Source organism: Cygnus atratus, chromosome 11, assembly GCF_013377495.2.
Source record: "Cygnus atratus isolate AKBS03 ecotype Queensland, Australia chromosome 11, CAtr_DNAZoo_HiC_assembly, whole genome shotgun sequence".
Lineage (NCBI taxonomy): Eukaryota > Metazoa > Chordata > Aves > Anseriformes > Anatidae > Cygnus > Cygnus atratus.
The window spans coordinates 20,695,654-20,716,663 of NC_066372.1; the positions used below are offsets into that span (position 1 = coordinate 20,695,654).

Genomic DNA, 21,010 nt, shown 5'->3' on the forward strand with positions numbered 1-21,010 from the left:
TATTCACAAAAATCCCCTTGTCCTGGTTTGATTACTTTGTTACTAAAAATGGTAACCTTAACTTTGAGCTTCCAGGCCTTTCTAGGCACAGTATGATGATTAAAGATGTCTCCCTCCATCCCACATTTTTACAGTAGTTTGTCTTAATTTGAGCCTAAAAATTCAGTGGGATAATACAGCAATTAATACTATCGCTTGAATGAGCTGGAAATTCTGATGTGATTAAAGTTAGTTTTATATTTGACAGATGATGTTGCATCCGTACTCTTCTACTGAGGTTCCAGCTGAGGACGCAGTTGGTGCTACAGCCCGTGGTAAGAACTTTTCCCTTTCACAGCAACGATCCCCTAGAAAACCACGCAGTTCAGCTGCATGCTGAGCAGTAGGACTTACTTCAACCCAAAAGGACTTACTTCAACCCAAAAGTTCTTAAGGAGGGCTTCCTGTGCTCGTTGGGACATAAAAAGCTGCAGTTTTTGGGAGCAGCATGGAAAAAACTCCATTTCACTGCAGAGACAGTGTGAACTGGAGAATTCACTGCATTATTCATCCTTCAGGAAAGTAGGGTTACCATCTAGTATGGCAGCACTAATGGATTTTCTTTAAATATAAAGATTATGATTATTCTTGCAAAAGTGCACTTGTACTAAAGTTTATTTGTGACGTTGACTGAAGGGTGAGCAAAGCAAATATACATCTGACATTTGCACGAATGCGCAAGGTAAAAGCTAAGTAATTACCTTTTGCAGCACCTCAAGCAACCCTCTCTAGGACAGAGGCAGAAAAAGAAGGGGAAACCCTGAAGAACCTCGTGGACGTTCTGCATCACGTCATGCGAAACGATCCCTCGCAGGGCGCGCTGGCTCCGCGTTCAGCAGCAACACCCACTCGTAACGGTACCGTCGATGCTCTTTGGTTAAAACTATACAAGAAGAAGCATGCTGAGAAGCCGAAAAAAACGGGAAAGGTTGCAACGACAAGAAAACCTACTCCATCAACTATGCCATCAGTTTTGACACTCCAGGCTGACCCAGATTTTTCTGTTGCTTTTTGTGTTTTTGAATCTGCTCGGCTGACAGCAGCACTGGAAGAGCTGGCCTTCATATTGCAAACTGTTGTTCCAAAGGGGAAAGATAAGATTCTTGATCAGTTAATAAATGGATTTAGTGAAATCTTTAAAGAATGTTTTAAAAAAAGTGATGACAAAAATCACAACTAAGTTTGAAACCAAAACCTACTAGCAAAATGTTGAAAAAAGTCGCATTACTGTAAAAAGATGGAACATCGAGTTCTAGCCGAAGTCATCTCGGGAGCGATTAAAACGTTATAGATAGTGGTAGGGAATGCATCTGACAGTGTTAAACCCCACATCTCAATGGGCATGTTGAATTGGCTGGGATCCAGAGAGCAAAAGTTCAGGCACTAGAAGCAGAGAATTTGCAAAAACAATCATATAATTTTTCTAAAACTTCCTCTGCACCTCCCTCTCCATCTCTCTGTCCACTAGGTCTAGGGGAGAGCTCAGCAGAAACCAGCAAAGTAAGACCTTTGATTAACCTGCTTTAAGATTTTAGCCCTCAGTTAAAAACATATATCAATAAATTTAATAAATATATATATTGGTAATCATAATGAGAAAAAAATATCCTGGAGGAAATTACTGAAAAAGTTGCTGCTTTGTCTAAGGCTCCAGAAAAAGTGTTTTCAGTGGAAGTCAGAGCACTGCAAGAAAAGAAAATCTTGAGAAGATACTGATTTCTAGACCAGGCTTATAAGAGCTATGGAGGAATTCCATATATATATATATATATATATATATATATATATATATATAAAATTTTTTAATACTAATATCTGGAATATTGTCTTAGTCTTTATATGAGGATTTAAAATAAAAAAAAAAAAATCAGTCCTCCAAGCCAGATATAACTATTTATCCCCATAATTAAAAGTTATGATTTATAAATGTTCTGTCTCATGCCTGTTGTGTGACAATGATAAATTGGAAATAAAATATTGAAATAAAGAGAAATGCTCAGTGGGCTTTCCCAAATTTTTGGGTTTCATATGTTTGTACAGGAGATGACCACCAAAGTCAGTCGTATTTTTAATATTCGTCGATTATACTTGATGTTCTACACTAATGGCATGAAAATAAATTGTCTCCAACAATTTCTCCTTTTTTTTTCTTTTTTCTTTTTTGGTGCTCATATTTTCATTTCGATCATTGGAAAATATGTTGTTACTTAAAAACAGGACAATGCAACATTTACGTTTCCTGCTGCCAGTTGCCAGATTTTGGAGCCTTACATTATTTCTGTTTTCTTACTGTTTGGATTTTCTTCAAAATGTCAAAATTCACCAAAATACTCAGCGCGCTGAGGAGTGCTGGATAGAGGCTTGGGCGCTCGGAGCCTCGCGTGGTGCAGCCCTGTGCTGGCAAGGGTCCCATCGAGCACCTCCTACCGGGGGGGGGCAACATTATGAAAAATAAGTGGGGTTGCACATCCCTCTTACGTAAATATTTTGCCATCACGGATGTGAGTGAGCTGTGCCTCGTTGTGGGGCGGTTACATTTGGAGGGGTCGTAGCCGGGGTTTCTGCAGTGCCCTTCGAGCAGCGCCCGCTGCCCCCCGGAGCAGCTGGTGTTTGCTCAGCTGATGTTCGGTGGTGTTTTGGGGTGAATAACTTGATTACTTGCATTTGAAGAACCAAATGTGCTCTTTTATTTTCAGAGTCTTTAGATGGGGATCCGTAAGCCAGTTTCAAAGTAGTTCTGAAATAACGAGGTAATTATGGAGATGTCACAGCCAGATGCTCCTTAATGGTTCCGTTGAAATTTTTTTATTTTTTATTTTTTTAATTTGACATGAAAAGCTTTACCAGGACTAAATTAACTTAAACCTTTGAAAGAGTAGGCATCTCCATGGTAAAATCATTTAGATCTGAACTCACAGCTAACTGAAGAGCTCTGGATCTTTGAATGAAGAAGACTGAAAGCTGTAACATGTTTGATTTAAGGTGAGTTTAAGAATTAAGAGTGCTGAAGTATACGATTCTTCAAATAAAAAGTTTTGTCATTTTTGCAATTTTTCAGATAATTTAAACATCTTTAACTTTTTTGCTTTGTCAAAACATTTGTGTCAAATCAGAGCAGAGTCATAATAAAATATATGAATATATAGTTGCATAGTTTGTTAATATATGCATATGTGCATCATTTCTTGCCTTAATGCAAATATTCTAATGGATGGTAAATGCAAAATCAGCTAGATTTTTTTCTTAAAAAGGAAATCATATATTTTGGGGATAGTTCTTTAGACTGATATAGATTGATCTATAAAAATTGTGCCTTATTTTGCTTCATTTGAGTATTTAAAGCATCCATTATAGATAAGTTTGTGAAATTATAAAGTGATCAAGTGTGTTTTGCTTAGTTCTAAGAAAAGAAATGGAGCACAGCTCTTAAATCATCATGATTCTGTGCATATTTTTAACATGAAAGACTAAATTATACTGGTAAGCAATTATTTAAATCATATTTCCTCAGAAATTTTTGGATAGTATTTTTTCTTAAAAAAAACAAAAAACAAAAAACTAAAGTATTCTCTGACTGCTGAAGAATATTAATTTCTCACATCTAACACTTAAATTTGTGGTCAGTTTATTTGTGTATGCAGAAATTTCTTATTTTCATTTAATAAAATGATAGTTTGTTTTTTGTAAGAAGACACTTTCCTCTATTTCTTTTTTGACTGTCTTTCTGCACTCAGTGCTGAGTTCTAGGTAAACTGATAAATTGCATTATCTCCATCCTCCTTTCAAAAGCTGCCACCAAACTGAACTTTAGTTCATACCGTAATCAAGTACATGTGCATTGTATTAAATTTGAAATAGATCGGCGTATATTCAGGACAGGACAAATTTTACTTGGGCAAAACACACGAAACTCCTCCTTGTGCATTACCTCTATCTCCACTTGTTTGGAACACTTACAGCCAAACACCATCAAAATTCAACGGGGGATTTGCCAGAATTGCCAGCATCAGTCTGAAATCACAACCTGGGTCTTGTAAAAACTGGCGTTGCTTCGAAATTCTGATTCCTGAAAAATAATAGAGGCAAAACTTAAGCTGCTAATAAACGCAATGAAAAAGCACCTAAGTTGCGGCTCGTGACTCGGCTGTCTCCTGGCTGCGAGGAGCCAGGTAGGGCCGTGACCTCCATCCCCAAGCCGCGGGGACTCGAGCGCTGCCCCGGTCCCACGGGACGCTGTCTTCCCCCTGCCACCGAGCACAAGCAGGCAGCACAACGCGCCTCAGAGCCACGGCCCTGGCCTCAGAGCTGCCCTCACCGCGCTAAAAGCTGCACACCTTTAGGCGGTGAGCAGCTCTGAACGCTCTCAGTTGTGGAGACGTAACGTAGGTTTGTTCAGCCGTGCTTTTGGGGGTTTTCCAGGTGAGATGTGTCGATAGCAAAATGATTGAGTACTAGGATGCCAGGAAAAAAAGCAGCCAAATTTGGAGACAGTTTGGGGCACCGTCCTGTAAAGTTTTGCAGGTGTATAATTTGACTAGAAAGTAGCTTAAATGGGTAGTAAGAGAAATGGAAGCGGCCTGCACTGAGCTGTGCTCTGAGTGTCTGCAGTGCTGGGCTCCTGTCTGCTGGCAGCTCCCAGCGCTGCGAAGGCTTCGGGCTCAGGGTTGCTTGGAGAGCCTGAGAGGGGAACCTCTGCGGGCAGGGAGGACAGAAGGGCTTTTCTGGAAGGACTGACTCGTCAGACTTATTTTCATGAACTTATATGAGGAGTTTAGTAGAAGAACTGAAATAAAACGGACTTGGGCTGGAACATCTGCCAGCTTGAAGGGGAGCGGGTAATCCAGCATCCCACCCCGTGCAATGTCAGATGTCTGACTGTGGTATGTTAGGTTTTCTTCTTTATATTGAATTCTGTTCTTTTCCTAGCAGCCTGACCGTAAATTATTTTAGCACATTAGGTCTTTTCTAGTTGAGATGCCCACGGTAGGTTTGTTTAGGGGAAGCACTCTGGGTATAAAGGGGGACTTGTGTCCGTAAGACCCAGCACGTACTTGAGGATGATTTATGTTTTACTCTACCCGCTCCTAGTAAACAGTTTCATGACCTTGGATTGCTGTAGTTTTAAAGTGAATTTATCTGGGCTGTGAATTGACAGCTTCAGCTCGGTTCAGAACTTGCGCGTGGTTTCTGCTGGGGTCCCAGCAGGGAATGCTGCAAGTTCAAGCAAAATACACAGTGTGGGGGAAATACTGCTGTCCTGGGACAGCGGGAGAATAACCTCCTTGAAACGACACTACCTCACAGTGAAGCTCAGTAGCATGTTGTATGCACAGCACCTATTTGTCAGCTCTTAATAGGGTTAAAATATTTACACATATTTTTGTGTACTATTTAAAATCTGTTTACTGTAGTAGTGGTTCGGCATCATTGCAAATTAAAGTTTTATCGTGGTTAAGGAAATAAGCGTGTACATGAGGAATGATTCTGCCACATCCCAGGGAGATGCGTTTGGGGATGGCTTGGTACCTTGGAGGTGAGCTGAGCATTTAGATGACATCAAACAAAAGGGAGTTCCCAGGTCCTGGATCCGTTCACGACAAAATCAACCCAGACGTGCGCCTGGCACGGCCCCGCGCTCACAGTGAGCCAAGCAGGAGGAGGCAGTGGGAAGTGCCTGGGGCCAACCTGGGAGCAAACAAAATGTATTTTGGCCTGTTGGGGTGGAGGCCAATCCCTATGTTTTTTCAGACTGCTGGCTCCTCTGCATTTTTCTCTGTTCTTCGAACTCCAACACGTGGGGTGCACGCTCCCGTGCCACCAAATGGTGATGGAGGGGTGGCTCAGGGTGACTCGGGACTGTGGGGCTCCCTGCCCAAAATATTCCCTGCTCTCTGCCCAAAATATTCCCTGCTCCTTGCTCAAAATATTCCCTGCTCCCTGCCCCAAGCCCCCCCCACTTCCTCCGTGCCCGCTGGGCCCTGCCCCTCTCCCGGCAGCCGGAGGAGGGGAGCGCGAGTGCTTTACTACCTGGTCTCTGCTCCTGACATTCCCATGGCAACCTTCTCCCCAGTTTAGTCACAGTTTAATGCCTTACAAGTAGGATTTGTTCAGAAAGGAATAAGGGTGGCAGTATGAGAGAGACACTTCCCCGTGTGTTCCTGACGGCCGGTGAATGGGGACTGAAGCGCAGGGGGAGGACGAGATCCTCGTTGAATTGGGCAGGGTGCGTGCCTCCCAAGGTTAGGCTGCTCGATGGCACAAGGGATGTAAGATAAAGGAAATTAAAAGGAGAGCATCCGCCAGCTGTGATCGGCTGCGTTTAAATACCCTGCACACCAGAACAGCCGGGCTGCGGTCGCGGGCCTGGCGACAAAGCTGGCTGTGAGCGTAAAGCTGCGAGACGCGGAGAATTAAAACCGGGTGAGGCAGTGGGGAGCCCTTTCCGTGGGTCGTGGAAACGTAGCCACAACGACAAAAAAGCCTTTTTGGGAGGAGGTTTCCCAAAGCACCCAGTCCCCACTGCTCCTCCCGCAGGCTCCCAGCGCCATGAGCGCGGGCGAGGACGCGGCGTGGCTGCGGTGGGTGGCGAAGCAGTTCGAGAGCATCGCCGGGGAGGACAGGCAAATCGACTTGGAGGAGTTCAAAGCGGCTCTCAAGGTGAAGGAGGTGAGTGTCCCTCTGTGTCCAGGCAGGAAGACCCCCCCCCAGTTTAAAGGCATAAAAATAGGACGGCAGAGCTCATGGTGTGGTGTGAGACAGGGAGAGAGAAACCTCCAAGTACTTTGCAGCAAGCAGGAACAGCAAACATGCCCCCCCCAGCACCCCACATCTCAGCCTCCTCCCTCCCGGGGATGCTGCGGTGCCCACATCCCCCTGCAAAAAGCAGCCTCCGTTCCTGCCTCCTGCTTTCGGTCCGTTACCGTGACTTTCAGCGTTTGCTGGGCAATTCACACCGCTGGCAGAGAGAGCTGTGTTGGCAGCACCAGGATTCGGGCCACGCAGAGCATCCCGCAGCTTCCCGAGAGCATTTCTCCTCCCCGCAGTCCTTCTTCGCCGAGCGGCTCTTCGCGCTCTTCGACTCGGACGGGAGCGGGACCATCAGCCTGGAGGAGCTGCTGAGCGCCCTGAGCCTGCTGGTGCACGGCAGCGAGACGGACAAGCTGAGGTTCCTCTTCCAAGTGTACGATGTAGATGGTAAGATGAGGAAAAATAGAAAAAAAAAATCACATTTTCTGAACACTGTTATGATTTGCAGAGCAGCGCGGCTCTTTGGGCATCCGGGCATGGGCAGGGCTGCGGCTTTTTGGGAGATGCGGTGGGAGATGGTGCTGGTTGTGCTGCACACACTGCATTTAGTGCTGGTGTCCAGACCCCTCCTGGGTCAAGCACAACTTGAAAAAAGGGTAGCTGGGTCTGTGCAGCAGGAGCTGGCTCCTCGTTAAAGGTAAGCACGTAACTGGCATAACGCTGCTGCCTTTTTCCTGTGATGAAAGTATCAAAAATCCACCTGAAAGACAGCAATTAACCGGCTCACGTCAGGGTGTCCCTCAATACGCTTTTACCCCTGGCCACGGAGAGGTGCCAAGCGAGAGGTGGCAGCATCTGAATAGGAATGAATTTCAGGCTGGGATTTGCGCCGATTCCTTTTATCTGTGAGCGAGCTGGCCTGACCCAGGTGGGAGCATCCTCCCAAAACTGGAGCCGGGTGTCAGAGCACCCACCGCGCTCAGGCCATTCACTGCCCCCATCGTGGCCGTGCTGCTGGGGTCCCACAGAGACCCCGGGCACCGAGTACTGCCTCCCCGAGCCCTCTGCCCGCAGCTCCACGCTGAAATGCTAAAAACAATTTTAAGTCCAGCTCTTCTTGACTTCGCTCGGCTGCTTCCCCCGCTGTGACCTGCCTGGGCAGAAATGCCGGCTAAGAGCGAACCGAGCCCTTTGCCTGATTTGCCATCAGGCTGGCTGCCAGCCCAGCAGCTCCGCAGCGCTTCCTACCGCTGGACTTCGCCATCCGAGCACCCTGCTGCCGCAGGTGACTGCTGGCGAGGGCTCTTAATGAAACCAGCAGACCGAGGAGCGATGGCACGTTGCTGGCCAGTTGGCACAGCTTCCCCCGGGGAGCCCGCAGGCGAGGCAGGGGGGCGATTTCTGCAGTAGAGCTGGAGGGAGGTGAAGTCGGGGTGCTGTTGGGTGATGTGGCACCGGGGGCGGCCGCTCTCAACCCGCCGGGTGCCTGCAGGCAGCGGCGCCATCGACCCGGCCGAGCTGCGCCTGGTGCTGCAGGCGTGCCTGCGGGAGAGCGCCGTGTCGCTGCCGCCGCCGCGCCTGGACGACCTGGCCCTGGCGCTCTTCGAGGCCGCCGACAAGGACGGCAGCGGCTCCATCACCTTCGAGGAGCTGAGGGCGGAGCTGGAGGCTTTCCCGGGGGTGATGGAGAACCTGACCATCAGGTACCGCGGGGCTGTGCCCCCCCCACCTTGTGAGAGCCTTTTTCCTCCTGCTCCAGCGTGGGGTTATGCTCCCGGTGAGGCTCCTGCGGGGGTTCAGCCCCTGAGGTGCTCAGCCAGCACTGGGAGCAACTCAGGCATGTTACCCCAGCCTCACCACAGAGCCCCAGCCCTGCAGTGCTGCAGGGGGCATCCCGGTCCTGTCCCCTTTGCCCAGGAGCCTGCAGAGAGCCGAGCCTGGGCTCACTGCTGCAAGGGGATGGGAGGGTGCCGTGCCTGGGCTGCTCCTACCTGGGACGGGTGCTGGGATGGTGCCAGGATGGGTGCAGGGTTTGTATGCAGGACGGGTGCAGGGCTTGGATGCAGGATGGGTGCTGGGATGGGTGCAGGGTTTGGGTGCCAGGAGCAGTGCCAGGATGGTGCTAAGATGGGCAAAGGGCTTGGATGTAGGGATGTGTGCAGGCTGGTGCCTGGCTGGGTGCAGGGTTCAGACGCGGGGCTGGGGGCCAGCCTGGCCGCAGAGCTGCCCCTACTCCCCGCTCCCCATCACGGAGCAACGTGCCTCCTTTCCCCGCAGTGCCGCGAGCTGGCTGAAGCCCCCGCCACCCCCAGAGAGGAGCCGCCGGCCGCGCTGCCTGACCGCGGCGTACTGGCACAACCACGGCAGCCAGCTCGCCTTCCTGGGGGGCTACACCAGCCTCAACCTCCTGCTCTTCGCCCTGGCCGCCCAGCGGCACGTCGGCCTCGGCGGGTGGGTGGCGGTGGCCCGGGGCTGCGGGCAGTGCCTGAACTTCAACTGCGCCTTCACCGCGGTGAGTGCGGGGTGCTGGGTGGGGGTGCGAGGTCTTCGGGTGATGCTACCCGGTGGCTGGGCCCCCGCTGTCCCCCCAGCGCCCTGGGCATCCCCAGCTACCCCCCTGCAGGTGCTGATGCTGCGGAGGTGCCTGACCTGGCTGCGCGCCACCCCCGTGGCCCAGGTGCTGCCGCTGGACCACAGCGTGGGGCTCCACCAGCTCGTGGGCTACGTGGTGCTGGCGCTGGCTGCCCTCCACACGGGCGCACACGTGGCCAACTTCGGTAAGTCGCAGCTCCCGGGTTGTATCCAGCAAAGCCTGCTGCATCGCGCCCCGTTAGCCCTGGGGTGGGCTCCCCGTCCAGCCCAGAGCCTGCTGCTGCTGGGGCAGGGGTGTCGTGCACAACACAGTTTGGGGGGGGGGGGGGGGGGGGACGGACACGCAGCCCTGCCAAAAGCCACGGGACGGGGGGACCCCTGCCCAGATGCAGACAGCCTGAGAGGACTGAGCTAGGGGTGCCCTGCCCCTGCCGGCTCTGCGCCCTGCTCAGGTGGCGGCGTTGGGAATGGCTTTGGCGTTCCCCAGGGGAAGGAGAGGCGTCTGCCCGGGTCCCCGGGGGGTGCCTACGCCCCAGGGAGGGGTGCAAGGCCTGGGAGGGGGTGCCCATGCAGGCACCCGGAGCTGTGTCCGTGCGCTGGCTGCTGCCTCCCTCTAGCGGCTCTCCCAGCCGGGCAGCGCCGGAGCAGGGCTGGATCCCTCCCCGCATCCCTCCCCGCATCCCTCCCCGCATCCCTCCCTGCTCCCGGGGCCAGATTTTTGGGGCTGCGCTCTCCGCTCTGGGCTCGGCGGTGCCCAGCCCCGTACGCGTCCCACAGCCGACCCTCGGTGACTGCAGCCTGCCTGGGAAAATCGGCAGGAAGGGCCCAGAGTCAGGGTTTTACTCTGCGAGCGCAACGCCACAGGTGCCAAAACTCGCCCTTTGGGCAAAGCGCTGCCTTGTCCACGGGGCTTGGGCACCTCGGCTCCCTTCAGGCCCTTGCGGTGCCATTGCAGAGAGCGGGGGCTGGCGAGGCGAAATGTGACATTAAAAAATTCCCGAGCAAACCCACGGGGCTGTGCCTTAGCACAAAGCCACCCTCGTGTCCCGGTCGCTGTTGGGCTGGGTGTGTGGGTGCCCCGTGCCCCGTCCCAGCCCCGTGTCGCAGGCAGGCTGGCACAGCAGGACGGGCACCGTGCCCTCGCCGAGTTCCTCCTGACGGCGCGTCCCGACGGCGGGGGGCTCGGCGGCACGGCCTCGCAGACCGGGCTGGCGCTGCAGGGGCTGCTGGCCGCCATGCTCGCCTTCTCCAGCCCCTGCGTCCGCCGTGGCGGGCACTTCGAGGTGTGTACCCTGCGTGGGGAAACCCCAAAATGCTCCCACATGTGGCACGGGGTGGGACCGGGCTGGGGTCCCCCCGCCTGGTGTCACCCCCCCCCCCCCTCCCGGCACCGGTGACGCCGGCGCCCTGCCCGCAGGTCTTCTACTGGAGCCACCTCTCCTACGTCTCCGTCTGGGCCCTGCTCGTCCTGCACGCCCCCAATTTCTGGAAGTGGTTCGTGGTGCCCGGGGGCCTCTTCGTGCTGGAGAAGGCGGTGGGCCTGGCCACGTCCCGTGCCACGGGGCTGCGCATCGTGGAGGTCAACCTGCTGCCCTCCAAGGTCCGTGGCCCCCCGGCCCCTCCGCTGCTGCTGCTGCTGCTGGGGGAGATACCTGAGATACCCGTAGGGCACTTCACAGCCCGGGGACAGGCAGGGTGCAAGCAATGGCTGTGGTCGTTTGAAGCAGCAGGGAGAGGGGGGGATAAAAGATGAAGGGGGTGATGTGTCCGATGCGTTTGCGTGGCGACTGGAGGGGCCGTGCTCTTCCAGACATGCATGGGAAGGACAGCGCCCCGCGTCCCCTCCCTGCGTGCACAGCACTGCTCCTCTTCTGCCTTCAGCAGGGCTGGGTGAAATCCTCAGCTTTTATATGGAAAATAGATCTTTGGTTTGTATGGAAATGTCTTTTGGGGTTACTTGGTAGTGTTCAGGAATCCACGCCGCATTAGTGAGTGTTTGCGGCAAAAGGTGAGAGCAATTTCTTCATTTTCAACCTTTTTAAAAAAAAAAAAAAAAATTATTTGGCGAATAATCGCCAAGCCTTTGCCTGGGGGATAACGCCGGGCAGCTGATTTCCAGGCTTGACAGCTTTCTGCTCCCCGCACCGCAGGTGACGCACCTCGTGGTCCAGCGGCCACGCTCGTTCCACTTCAGGCCCGGGGACTACGTCTACCTGAACGTCCCGGCCATCGCCGCCTACGAGTGGCACCCCTTCACCATCAGCAGCGCCCCCGAGCAGCAAGGTGAGCCCAGGGGTGCTCGTTTGGCACCGCGGGGACGTCCTGCGCCCACCGGCCGGGTGGGTGACCCCCCCCCCCCCCAGGTGCCGGTGTGCGGTCGTGCCCGTGTGGCAGCAGGTGCTGCCGTCCCGCAGACACCATCTGGCTGCACGTACGGGCGCGGGGGCAGTGGACCAGCCGGCTGCACGAGTACTTCAGGCACCCCGAGGCGCCGCGGCTCAGCGGGAACCTCGGAGAGGCGAGGTGGTGGCGGCGGGCGCAGGTTGGTGAGGACGGGGCTCTGCTTCCCGCAGAAATGCCGGTTAGACCCCAAAGTCCTGCCCCCGCACATCCCCGCACCTGGTGCAGCCCCCAGGCACAGCAGGCTGAGCACCAGGTGCCCAGGGCATCACAGCCAGGGATGCCTTTTTCTTTTTTTCTTTTTTCTTTTTCCTTTTTCCTTTTTTCTTTTTTCTTTTTTCTTTTTTTTTTCTTTTTTCTTTTTTTCTTTTTTCTTTTTTCTTTTTTCTTTTTTCTTTTTTCTTTTTTCTTTTTTTTCTTTTTTCTTTTTTTCTTTTTTATTTCTCCTTTCTTTTATTTTTTCTCTTTTCTTTTCTCTTTTTTCTTTTTTCTTTTTCCTTTTTTTCTTTTTCCTTTCCTTTCATCTTTTTCTTTTTTCTTTTTTCTTTTCTTTTTTCTTTTCCTTTTTTCTTTTTTCTTTTTTCTTTTTCCTTTCTTCCTTTTTCCTTTTTCCTTTTTTCTTTCCTTTTTCCTTTTTCCTTTTTCTTTTTTTCCTTTTTCCTTTTTCCTTTTTCCTTTTTCCTTTTTTCCTTTTTCCTTTTTCCTTTTTTCCTTTTTCCTTTTTCCTTTTTCCTTTTTCCTTTTTCCTTTTTCTTTTTTCCTTTTTCCTTTTTCCTTTTTCTTTTTTTCCTTTTTCCTTTTTCCTTTTTCCTTTTTTCCTTTTTCCTTTTTCCTTTTTCCTTTTTCCTTTTTCCTTTTTCCTTTTTTCTTTTCTTTTCTTTTTTCTTTTTTCTTTTTTCTTTTTTCTTTTTTCTTTTTTCTTTTTTCTTTTTTCTGTTTTCTGTTTTCTTTTTTTCTTTTTTCTTTTTCCTTTTTTCTTTTTCCTTTTTCCTTTTTTTTCTTTCTCCCTTCTCCTTTCCCCTTTCCCCTTTCTCTTTTTTCCCTTTCCCTTTCCCCTTGCCGTTGCCTCGCAGACACGTCTCTGCACCAGGTCTGGCTCATCGGGGAGCTCCGTGGCCACCACTGGGGACGAAGCCGTTGAGCTGACATCGTACAGAACCACCGGGGCACCCGCTGCCCCCCAGGGGAGGACGGAGGAGGACCCATCGCCAGAGGTGGTAAGCACCGTCCCCGTCCTCACCAACACGTCCGAGACCCCTGATGCCCCCAAGGGGCAGGGCAGGGGGCCCTCGCTGTCACCTGGCACTCACAGCCCTACTGGCTTTGGGGTTTGGCCCGACCCTGGCGATGCTGAGCGAGAAAAGCTGCAGGGGCAGCGTCCCCTGCGTTCGTCCCCCATCGCCCCATGCCCGGGGGGCACTCAGCACCCCGTGCATTTGGTGCTGCCCCGGGTGCGCCCTGGCTCGTCCCTGCCGGGCCCCGCAGCCGAGGCGCTTCCCAGCAGACGGGAGGAGCAACCCGGAGAAAAGGGAGACAACCCCATTTCCTTCTGAAATCGGCCAAAACTTCTTAAAAGGCTGTTCTTAAGAGGGAAACTTCTCCCCGCCCCCAAGTGGGAAATAAATCGTGCGAACGCCGTGGCGCTGGGAGCCACGTTTAGCAGCTTTTATCACCCGATATGAAAAGCTCTCAGGATATTGATTCTGTCACAGCTGGAGGAACAGGCATTACAGATAACGAATTTATATGCACCAGTTTTAATGAGTTTCTCTCCCTGTTGCTGCTGGGCTGTTATCTGTCCGAGAGCGGGTTCTTCACCTCCCCTCCTGCCACCAGGGCGATCGCCACCACTGTAAACCAGTTGCTCGCTCCCTGCCTTTTGGGGGGATTTGGATAATTGCATTTTTAAGCAACGTTCAGAGAGATTGGGATCTGGATAATGTCTCACACCCATCTGGTGGGCCCCGGAGCGCCCTTTCCAGGCCTCTGCAAACCTCCAGCCCGGGGGCTGCGGGTGGTGTTGGGGGGCTGCCGGGGCCGCCCGTGCCGAGCTCGGCTCCCACGGGCCCTGGGAGCGATGTGCACAGCCCCAGTAAAGCAGAGCTCACCTAACCCACCAAGCTGGGAGGGGAAAACCCCAAAAGCAAGCCGAGGAGCCAAGCTGACGTAGCACAGGGCTCTGGGAGCAGGCAGGAGGGGATGGTCTCCGGCCCGCCGGTGACGCCAGACTCTGTACCCGCAGGTTTCCACGGGGCCGGGCGAGAGCCGTCGGCTCTGCAGCATCAAGGTGAGGGATGTCCCGGCCCGTCTGCGGCTCTGGGCGAGCAGAGATGTGCTTGGGACATGTGGCAGGGACCCCACGCGTGTGCCCAGCACCTCAAGTGCGTGCCCCCCGTGCAGGGAGGGTCCTGCCTGGGGCTGAGCGTGCACCCGCGCTGCCGGGGGCTTCGTGCCCCTCATTTAGTGCTCGTGGGCTCCCTGGGTTTCTGCACGCCCGGCCTCTTTTCTCTCCCAGTGCTACATTGACGGCCCCTACGGGACCCCGACGCGCAGGATCTTCACCTCGGAGCACGCCGTGCTCATCGGCGCCGGCATCGGCATCACCCCCTTCGCCTCCATCCTGCAGAGCATCATGCACAGGTCGGTGCTGTGCCGGGAGCTCAGGCTGCTTCGGGTTCCTCCCTCCCAAACTGTGGGCACAGGACCCAAAGCTGGGTCCTCCTTTGGTGTTAACCTTCACCCTGGGGGGGTTCAGGCCGGGCACCTGCTACGGGGCTGTGGAGTGGGGTGCTTGGGGTCTCTGTGCTCTTTGTGGGGTGCGAGGGATGCCAGGGGGGCTGCAGGGCTGGGCCACCCGTGCAGGTACCGCCTGAGAAAGCAGAGCCACGACTATAAACAGTGTGAGACCCTGCGGGACGAGGACATGACGCTCAGGAAGGTGGGAGCGGGCTGGGGGCACGCGGGAGGAGGGTTGGCACTGGGCATGGGGGCTGCGGTCGGCCCCCGTGCCGCCGGCGAGCCCCGAAGCGGGGTCCGCGTCCTTCCAGGTCGACTTCATCTGGATAAACCGGGACCAGAAGCACTTCGAGTGGTTCGTCAGCCTGCTGGCGAAGCTGGAGCTGGAGCAGGCCGAGCAGGAGCCGGGAGGTGAGCGGGAGGCGGGGGTCACCAGCACGGCCCCCTCTTCCCGGGGCGCTCGGCACTGCCCCGAGCCCCGGTTCCCCTGCGAGGCGCAGGGCGGTTCCTGGAGCTGCACCTCTACATGACGGCCGCCCTCGGCAAGAGCGACGTGAGGGCCGTGGGGCTGCAGCTGGCCCTGGACCTGCTGGCCGCCAAGGAGCACAAGGACTCCATCACGGGCCTGCGCACCAGGACGCAGCCCGGCCGCCCCGACTGGAGCAAGGCGAGGGCTGGCTCGGGGCGGCCGCTTCGTGCCGGGCAGCGGGCACCGAAGCCGGCACGGGTCCTGACGCCTTCCCCTTTGCCTTCCCCCTTCGCGCTAGGTGTTTCGCAAGGTGGCCGAGGAGAGGAAAGGGAAGGTGCAGGTCTTCTTCTGCGGCTCACCGGCGTTGGCCAAGGTCATCAAAGCGCACTGCGAGCGCTTCGGCTTCCGCTTCTTCAAGGAAAACTTCTGACGTGGGGGGGGGGGGGGGGGCTGGGGGCACCCGGTGCCACGCAGGACATCGCCCTGCGGCAGCTCCGCGTCCCCCCCCGGCCCTGCCACCCTGCAGCCCCCCAGGGAGCCGGGCGGGTGGGATGGACGGGCGAGGGACAGAGGGGCTGGGGCAGGGGGATTTGGGGTGGAGGGGACGGGGCCCCTGCAGCCCTGTGGGTGGAGGGGGGTGTCCCGCAGCACCTCGGTGGGTTTTTTTTTGGGGGGGGGGGGGGGGGGGGGTAGGGACCCGTGTCCCAGAGCGTTTGGGGATGGAGGAGCCGGGTTCGGGGCGGCAGGGCGCGCCGGAGGAGCGGTGCCCACAGGAGGGCACTGCAGCCTCGCCAACCGCACAGCTCGTCCCCGGCCCCCCCTCGGCCCCCCCCGGGCCTGGAGGCAGCGCAGGGTCCGAGGGGGGGGGGAGGTGGGCCTCAGCACCCACCGCCCCCTGCCCGCAGCACACGCCGGGCTTTGCCTCTTCGTGCCCTTTTGGGTGGAAAAGGAGCGATTTGAGGGGTGCCCAGTGCGGGCGGGTCACTTCCAAACCCCCCAGCACCGATCGTGGCCGGGGGCTGGCGAAGGCCCGGCAGCGCTGCCCACGGGGCCCCGCTGCGCCTCCAGACAACAACCCGCGTGTCCCCTGGCAGGTCTGGGCTTTTATGGCCCGCCTGTGCAATATGCTGGTGCTTCTGAGTTAAAAAATTAATATACAGTAATTTAGACGAAAGATTCATTTGTGGCAATGCCACCCGTGGGGGAGAGCTCCCTCTCTCCTGCCTTTTGGGGATGCTTTGGCCCGGATTCAGTGCCCCAGCCCCACGCCAGAGCCCATCCATCCCACCCCAGCCCTGGATCTGGGGCGGTGCAGGTTTGGCAGTCCGGTGCCCCTCGTCCTGCCCGTGAGCAGGACGTCCCCGCAGCACCCACAGGAGGCACCGGCCGTGCGAGGTGGGAGAAGCTTTTCCCTTCCCCGAGGTGTCCCCAGGGCCGTGCACAGGGCCGTGGCTCAGCACCGTCACTCCGCCAGCCTCGCCAGCAGTGGCCCTGGAAGCCAAGGCCGTGTGCGAGTGCTCGGCTTACACCCGCGCCGCCACTGCCGAGCTCCGTGTCTGCCTTTAGCCCATTGCCATGTCCAAATCACACTTGTAGAGGGGATTAGGGCAACCACATCCCTTCCTGGGTCGCTGTGCCCTAACCCTGGGTCACACCACAGGGGTGCAGGCACAGGGACCCCATCCCTGCCCTGCAGTCCGGAGCTGGTTCGGGGCGCGGCGAGGAGCTGGGCGATGCAGCTGGCTCCAGCCATAGCATGAAATCTGGAGCCAGAGAGGAGAAATCATTTGACGTGGGGCCATGACATAAACTTCATGGCTGAATCCGCTTCAGACAGCGTGATAAATGGGCTGGCTAACGATCCCCGTTGGGTTACAGCCAGCGCTGGCGCGTGATGGATGCAGGCAGCGGAGAGCTCTCGGCGCCCTGCGAAAGCGCAGCGCGAGGTGACGATCCCCAAGTCAAGAGTCAATTTTTCTTAACCTCGGCTAATGCAGGTTTCTTGCCTCCCTGATTAGCAGTGGGATGGAAATGTAATGAGCTCTCCTGCTGGTGCCAGCTCGGGGAAGGAGGCCCCTTCCCTCCCCAGCCCGCGGCGCCCCTCTGGCACCGCGCTGCGCAGCCCCGGCTCGCTCTGCAGGCTGCCTCCTCGGCGAGGTTTTTGCCACCCACCTCTCCCCGCTCTCTCCCCAGCCATGGCAGGGGAAACCAAAGCCCCACTGCCCCCAGCAGCGCTTCCCCAGCCGCATTTCCAGTGCTGTGCCCCCGTTACGTGCCCTGCAGTCCTGGGGATGCGCTGGGGTAGCGTGGCATCCCCCGGGATCTGCTTTGGGACCGTGGGCTTAACTCCAAGCACATCAGTGCGGTGAGCAAGCGCTGCTTTTTCTGCACTTTTACCATAATTAGGGACTTTGCTGGTGGTCCGTGCTGTGAAACAGAGCCTGGGTGTGACCCCAAGCCCGGGGGCTCTGCCTGTGCCTTGGCGCGGGCTGGGGCGCGTTTCGGCAGCACCCCGATGGCCCCGCGCCTCGCCGAGGGGGCTGCGTCAGCAGGGGGTGATGTCAGCTCCTGCTCCCAACGTCCAAGGGAAAATTAGGGCAGCTGCAGCCTCCTGGGGCTGGCGAGGGAAAAACAACCCTCTGCAGAGGGAGCTGGGGTCTTTCAGGGATGCCTTTCAGCTCGTCTCCCCGATTGAGTCCATTCATGTGCACGCAGCTCCGCTTCCACGCAGGCGTTTCCAAAGATGCCAGGAAAAAAAAAAAAACAAAAAAAAACCAGAAAAACGTGGCTGTACGTGGCAGCGTCACGTGGCTACGGAAAACATACTCATCTCAATCATAAAGAAGAGTTAATTACATCTCCCCGCTCTCCCGATGTATCGAAGCAATTATAAACAGAATGAATCATTACGCGTGTGCTGGTAACCATTTTCCTTCCCCATCCCCGCTGAATGGCAGGGCACTAAAGCGCAGCGCTCAAGCACGCCGGTGCTCGAAGCAGCTCACAAAAAGCAAGTTCAGCTCTCGTTGAAGACGGGGACACCCAGGGCGCCCCGAGCAGATCTCGGGGGCACGACGCAAAATGCACAGAAACCCCCGCGGGTGCAAAGCCGGCTGGCGCGCGCGCTCTGCGGCTGGCAGCCTTCCTGCAGGCCTTTTGCGGTTGTGCATGGGGCTCGTCGCAGGGAACCTGGGGGCTGCGCGACGGAGCTGGCAGCGTGCTTTGGGGCGACGTGCACCCCGAAAATCAGGCTGGCAGGGGGGACGCCGAGCAGATGGTGGGGATGCGCTCTCGGAGGGGGCTGGAGGCAGCATCAAGGTCACTGCTGACACGATGCCTGCTGAGCTGCTCCCGTCCCAGCCCCGGCGATGAAAAATTAATGAATTCCTTCCCCTCCATCCACAGGAGCTCTGCCAGCTGCCATTTTCCCCGCGTCTCCGGCTCATCAGATGTTTCCTTTGGAGCTGAGGGAGAAATGATTAAAAGATGTGCGAGGCGGGGAGGGGGGGCGGCTGCCACCCCAAATGCTGAGCGCTGCTGCCGCCGTGCCTTGGCGCTGCCGCTGCTCCGAGGCGGGGGCAGAGCTGGAGAAAGGGCCCTGTGCGATGGGTGCAGGTGGCTCCGGCTCCTTGGCCAAACCATCCCGGCTTTGGGATGGTTCCCAACGCCAGCGATGCTGCAGAAATGCTGAGCCCGGAGCTGCTCTGAGCCTGGGGTCTGCTTTGTTTTGTGGCTGTTTTTCGTGTTAAAGCAACAGGAGGCTCCGGATCGGGAGCTGGGGAGGCAGGGCGTGAGGTTAGCTAATCACACGCTGCCTGATTAATGCCTTCCCCTGGCTGCCTTCATTATTGTGATTACACTCTGGCGGTAGCATAGCAACAGCTAATTGTTGGTTGGATGCAAAGAGCATAATTCCCCGTATTAAAATTTTATTAAGATGTAATTGCATTCGTCTTGCAGCAGTGGATGCTTCAAAGGCGCCGGGACGCGGCAGCAGCGCTCCTCGCGTCTGGGCTGCCCCTTCGGAGCCTGGAGGACGTGGGGTCGGGGTGGGCACCAGGATTTGGGGGCAAAAACCCATGGGGAGGAAGGATTAGGGCTGCGTCTCCAATCCCCCGTGGCCGTTTGCATTTATTTGCCTGGGGATTTTGCACCCCAGCTCCTCGTGGGGAGACCGTGGCTCGGGGATGGCACGGAGAACTTCTGGTGCCAAACCTCCAGTACGAATCCTTGCACTTTGAGGGATAAAAATGGGATTTTGGGAGGGGATGAAGTGTTGTGGTACATCAGCAGGCAGCCGCTGTCAGCACAACCTGTTGGTAAAGGAACCACAGCAGGAGCTGGCGGCCACCAAAAGCCCTTCGCTGCCAGGGCCGTGCCCCCGCTCCTCGAAACCCAGGGAGGGAAACCTTAAAGGAACCGTGTTTATTAACAGTGTGATCACATTGGGCATATTCCATCACTAAGTGGCCCTGGTACATAGATATTATTCACTTAAGTAATCAATCACTGCCAACAAATTACAGGATACAGGGAATGAAATTAGCAAAATGAACTATGGATGTAAAATTCATTTGAAATTCAATTTAGGAGCAACATTAGCTTTCAATTAGTCTGCCCAACTGTTTGAGCATCATTTTGTCTATCAGATTTTTATATAAATGTAATTAACCTTTGCTGCTAAATTGTTGTTGATTTCATTGATATAATTATTATGCGGCTCCTAATATTTTGCTCGGCTGACATCTCGTTAGCTGGTGGCTTCCAATTAGGGAAACCGGGGCTGGTGGTGACTTCTGGGCCCACATGCGGGACGACGGCGCTCGAAACCGTTCTGGTGGCTGTGGCTTTGGTGGTAGTAGTGGTGGTGCTGGTGGTGGTTTTGGTGTTGTTTCTTTTGGTGGTGGCTCCGGGGGTGTTGGAACATTTCTTTTTCGTGCTGTCTCTTGCCGTTTCCAGCCCCACAGCCGGCTGGAAGCGAGCTGCAGCGAGCCCTCAGCAATCTGCCCCTCAGCACTGCGCTAAGATGAGGACATCTGGAGTTTTTCTTGCTCCCACCTTCCCCTACTGCTGATGCAAAACCAGTTTTGCCCTTGATGGGCAGCGTGGCAGGGTGAGACCCTGGCATGTGTGTGCCTGTCCCAGCCTGGCCTGTGTGTCCTTGCTCAGAATTAAACCAAGTTCTTCTTTTTTTCTTGTTCTTATTTTATTATTTCTTTATTTATATTAAACCAAGTTATTCTCTTCTTCACGACACCTGCTGTCGCTGGGACTTAGGACTGTCCCTTGCTATCAGGGACGCCAATAATGATCTCCCGTGCGCAGCGGTGACGATGCTTCTTCCCCTTCCCTTCTGCCCACACCCCAAAACCCCCAAACCCAAACGCTGTCCTCTGCGGCGCAGCTTGGGGGGCCGGGGGAGGTTACAGGTTTGCACCGAACGAGTTAATTAAGGGGTAATAACTCCTCACAGGCTCGTTATAAGCATTCACTGCCCCCGTAGCAAAGGCAGGGGGCACGGGGCGTCCTGCACCGCGCGGCGAGGAGGATGAGGAGGGACGGGCTGCGGCTCCCCGGAGAGCACCAGGACCGAGCCCAGCGCCCGTTCTTCCCCCCGGAAGAGAAACAGCGCTGACAGTCGCTTGATCCCCTCGAGTTATTTTTAACAGGCACAACTTTCCCCCTTCGGCCCCTATGGATTTTTGCACGGCTGTAAGTCAGGCGCGTACCTGCGGCATTCGCCTCGTTCCGCCCCCGTTGGAGCCGACGGAAATTTTTCCACTGACGTCAGCGGGAGCAGGATTGATCTCCGCGCGCGTACCATTTGTTCCTGAGGTTTTAAGAATTCATTTCCTTCCTCCATCGCCAAAGACAGATAGCGGCCGTGGAGGTAGAGGAGTCATCTAATAACCACATATTAATACATGAATCATCGGCTTAGGGCCCGGGCCGGGGGGGGAGGCTGAGCGGGGAACAACGGGGCCTGGCGTTGGGCTGTCTGAAATAAAGGATTTCGCGGGCGGAGCG

General features: G+C 55.2%; 1 protein-coding gene across 1 annotated transcript; it reads left to right on the forward strand.

Annotated features, from left to right (window-relative positions):
• Positions 1 to 6,585: 6,585 nt before the first annotated feature.
• NOX5 (NADPH oxidase 5) lies at positions 6,586 to 15,413 on the forward strand. The gene is made up of 15 exons (XM_050713049.1): positions 6,586 to 6,705; positions 7,083 to 7,233; positions 8,279 to 8,489; positions 9,064 to 9,298; positions 9,410 to 9,563; positions 10,486 to 10,661; positions 10,796 to 10,978; positions 11,529 to 11,661; positions 11,793 to 11,955; positions 14,044 to 14,065; positions 14,294 to 14,418; positions 14,641 to 14,716; positions 14,826 to 14,925; positions 15,015 to 15,181; positions 15,282 to 15,413. The coding sequence occupies exons 1-15, from the start codon at positions 6,586 to 6,588 to the stop codon at positions 15,411 to 15,413; spliced, it is 2,148 nt and encodes a 715-aa protein (XP_050569006.1).
• The last annotated feature ends 5,597 nt before the right edge of the window (positions 15,414 to 21,010 follow it).

Bases quoted from the DNA above. Each gene is read 5' to 3' on its own strand.
- NOX5 (XM_050713049.1), top strand. From the start codon at position 6,586: ATGAGCGCGGGCGAGGACGCGGCGTGGCTGCGGTGGGTGGCGAAGCAG. The intron at 10,979-11,528 runs GTCCGTGGCCCC...CCCGCACCGCAG, and splicing joins TCAACCTGCTGCCCTCCAAG to GTGACGCACCTCGTGGTCCA. The intron at 11,956-14,043 runs GCCGGTTAGACC...GCCGGGCGAGAG, and splicing joins GCTCTGCTTCCCGCAGAAAT to CCGTCGGCTCTGCAGCATCA.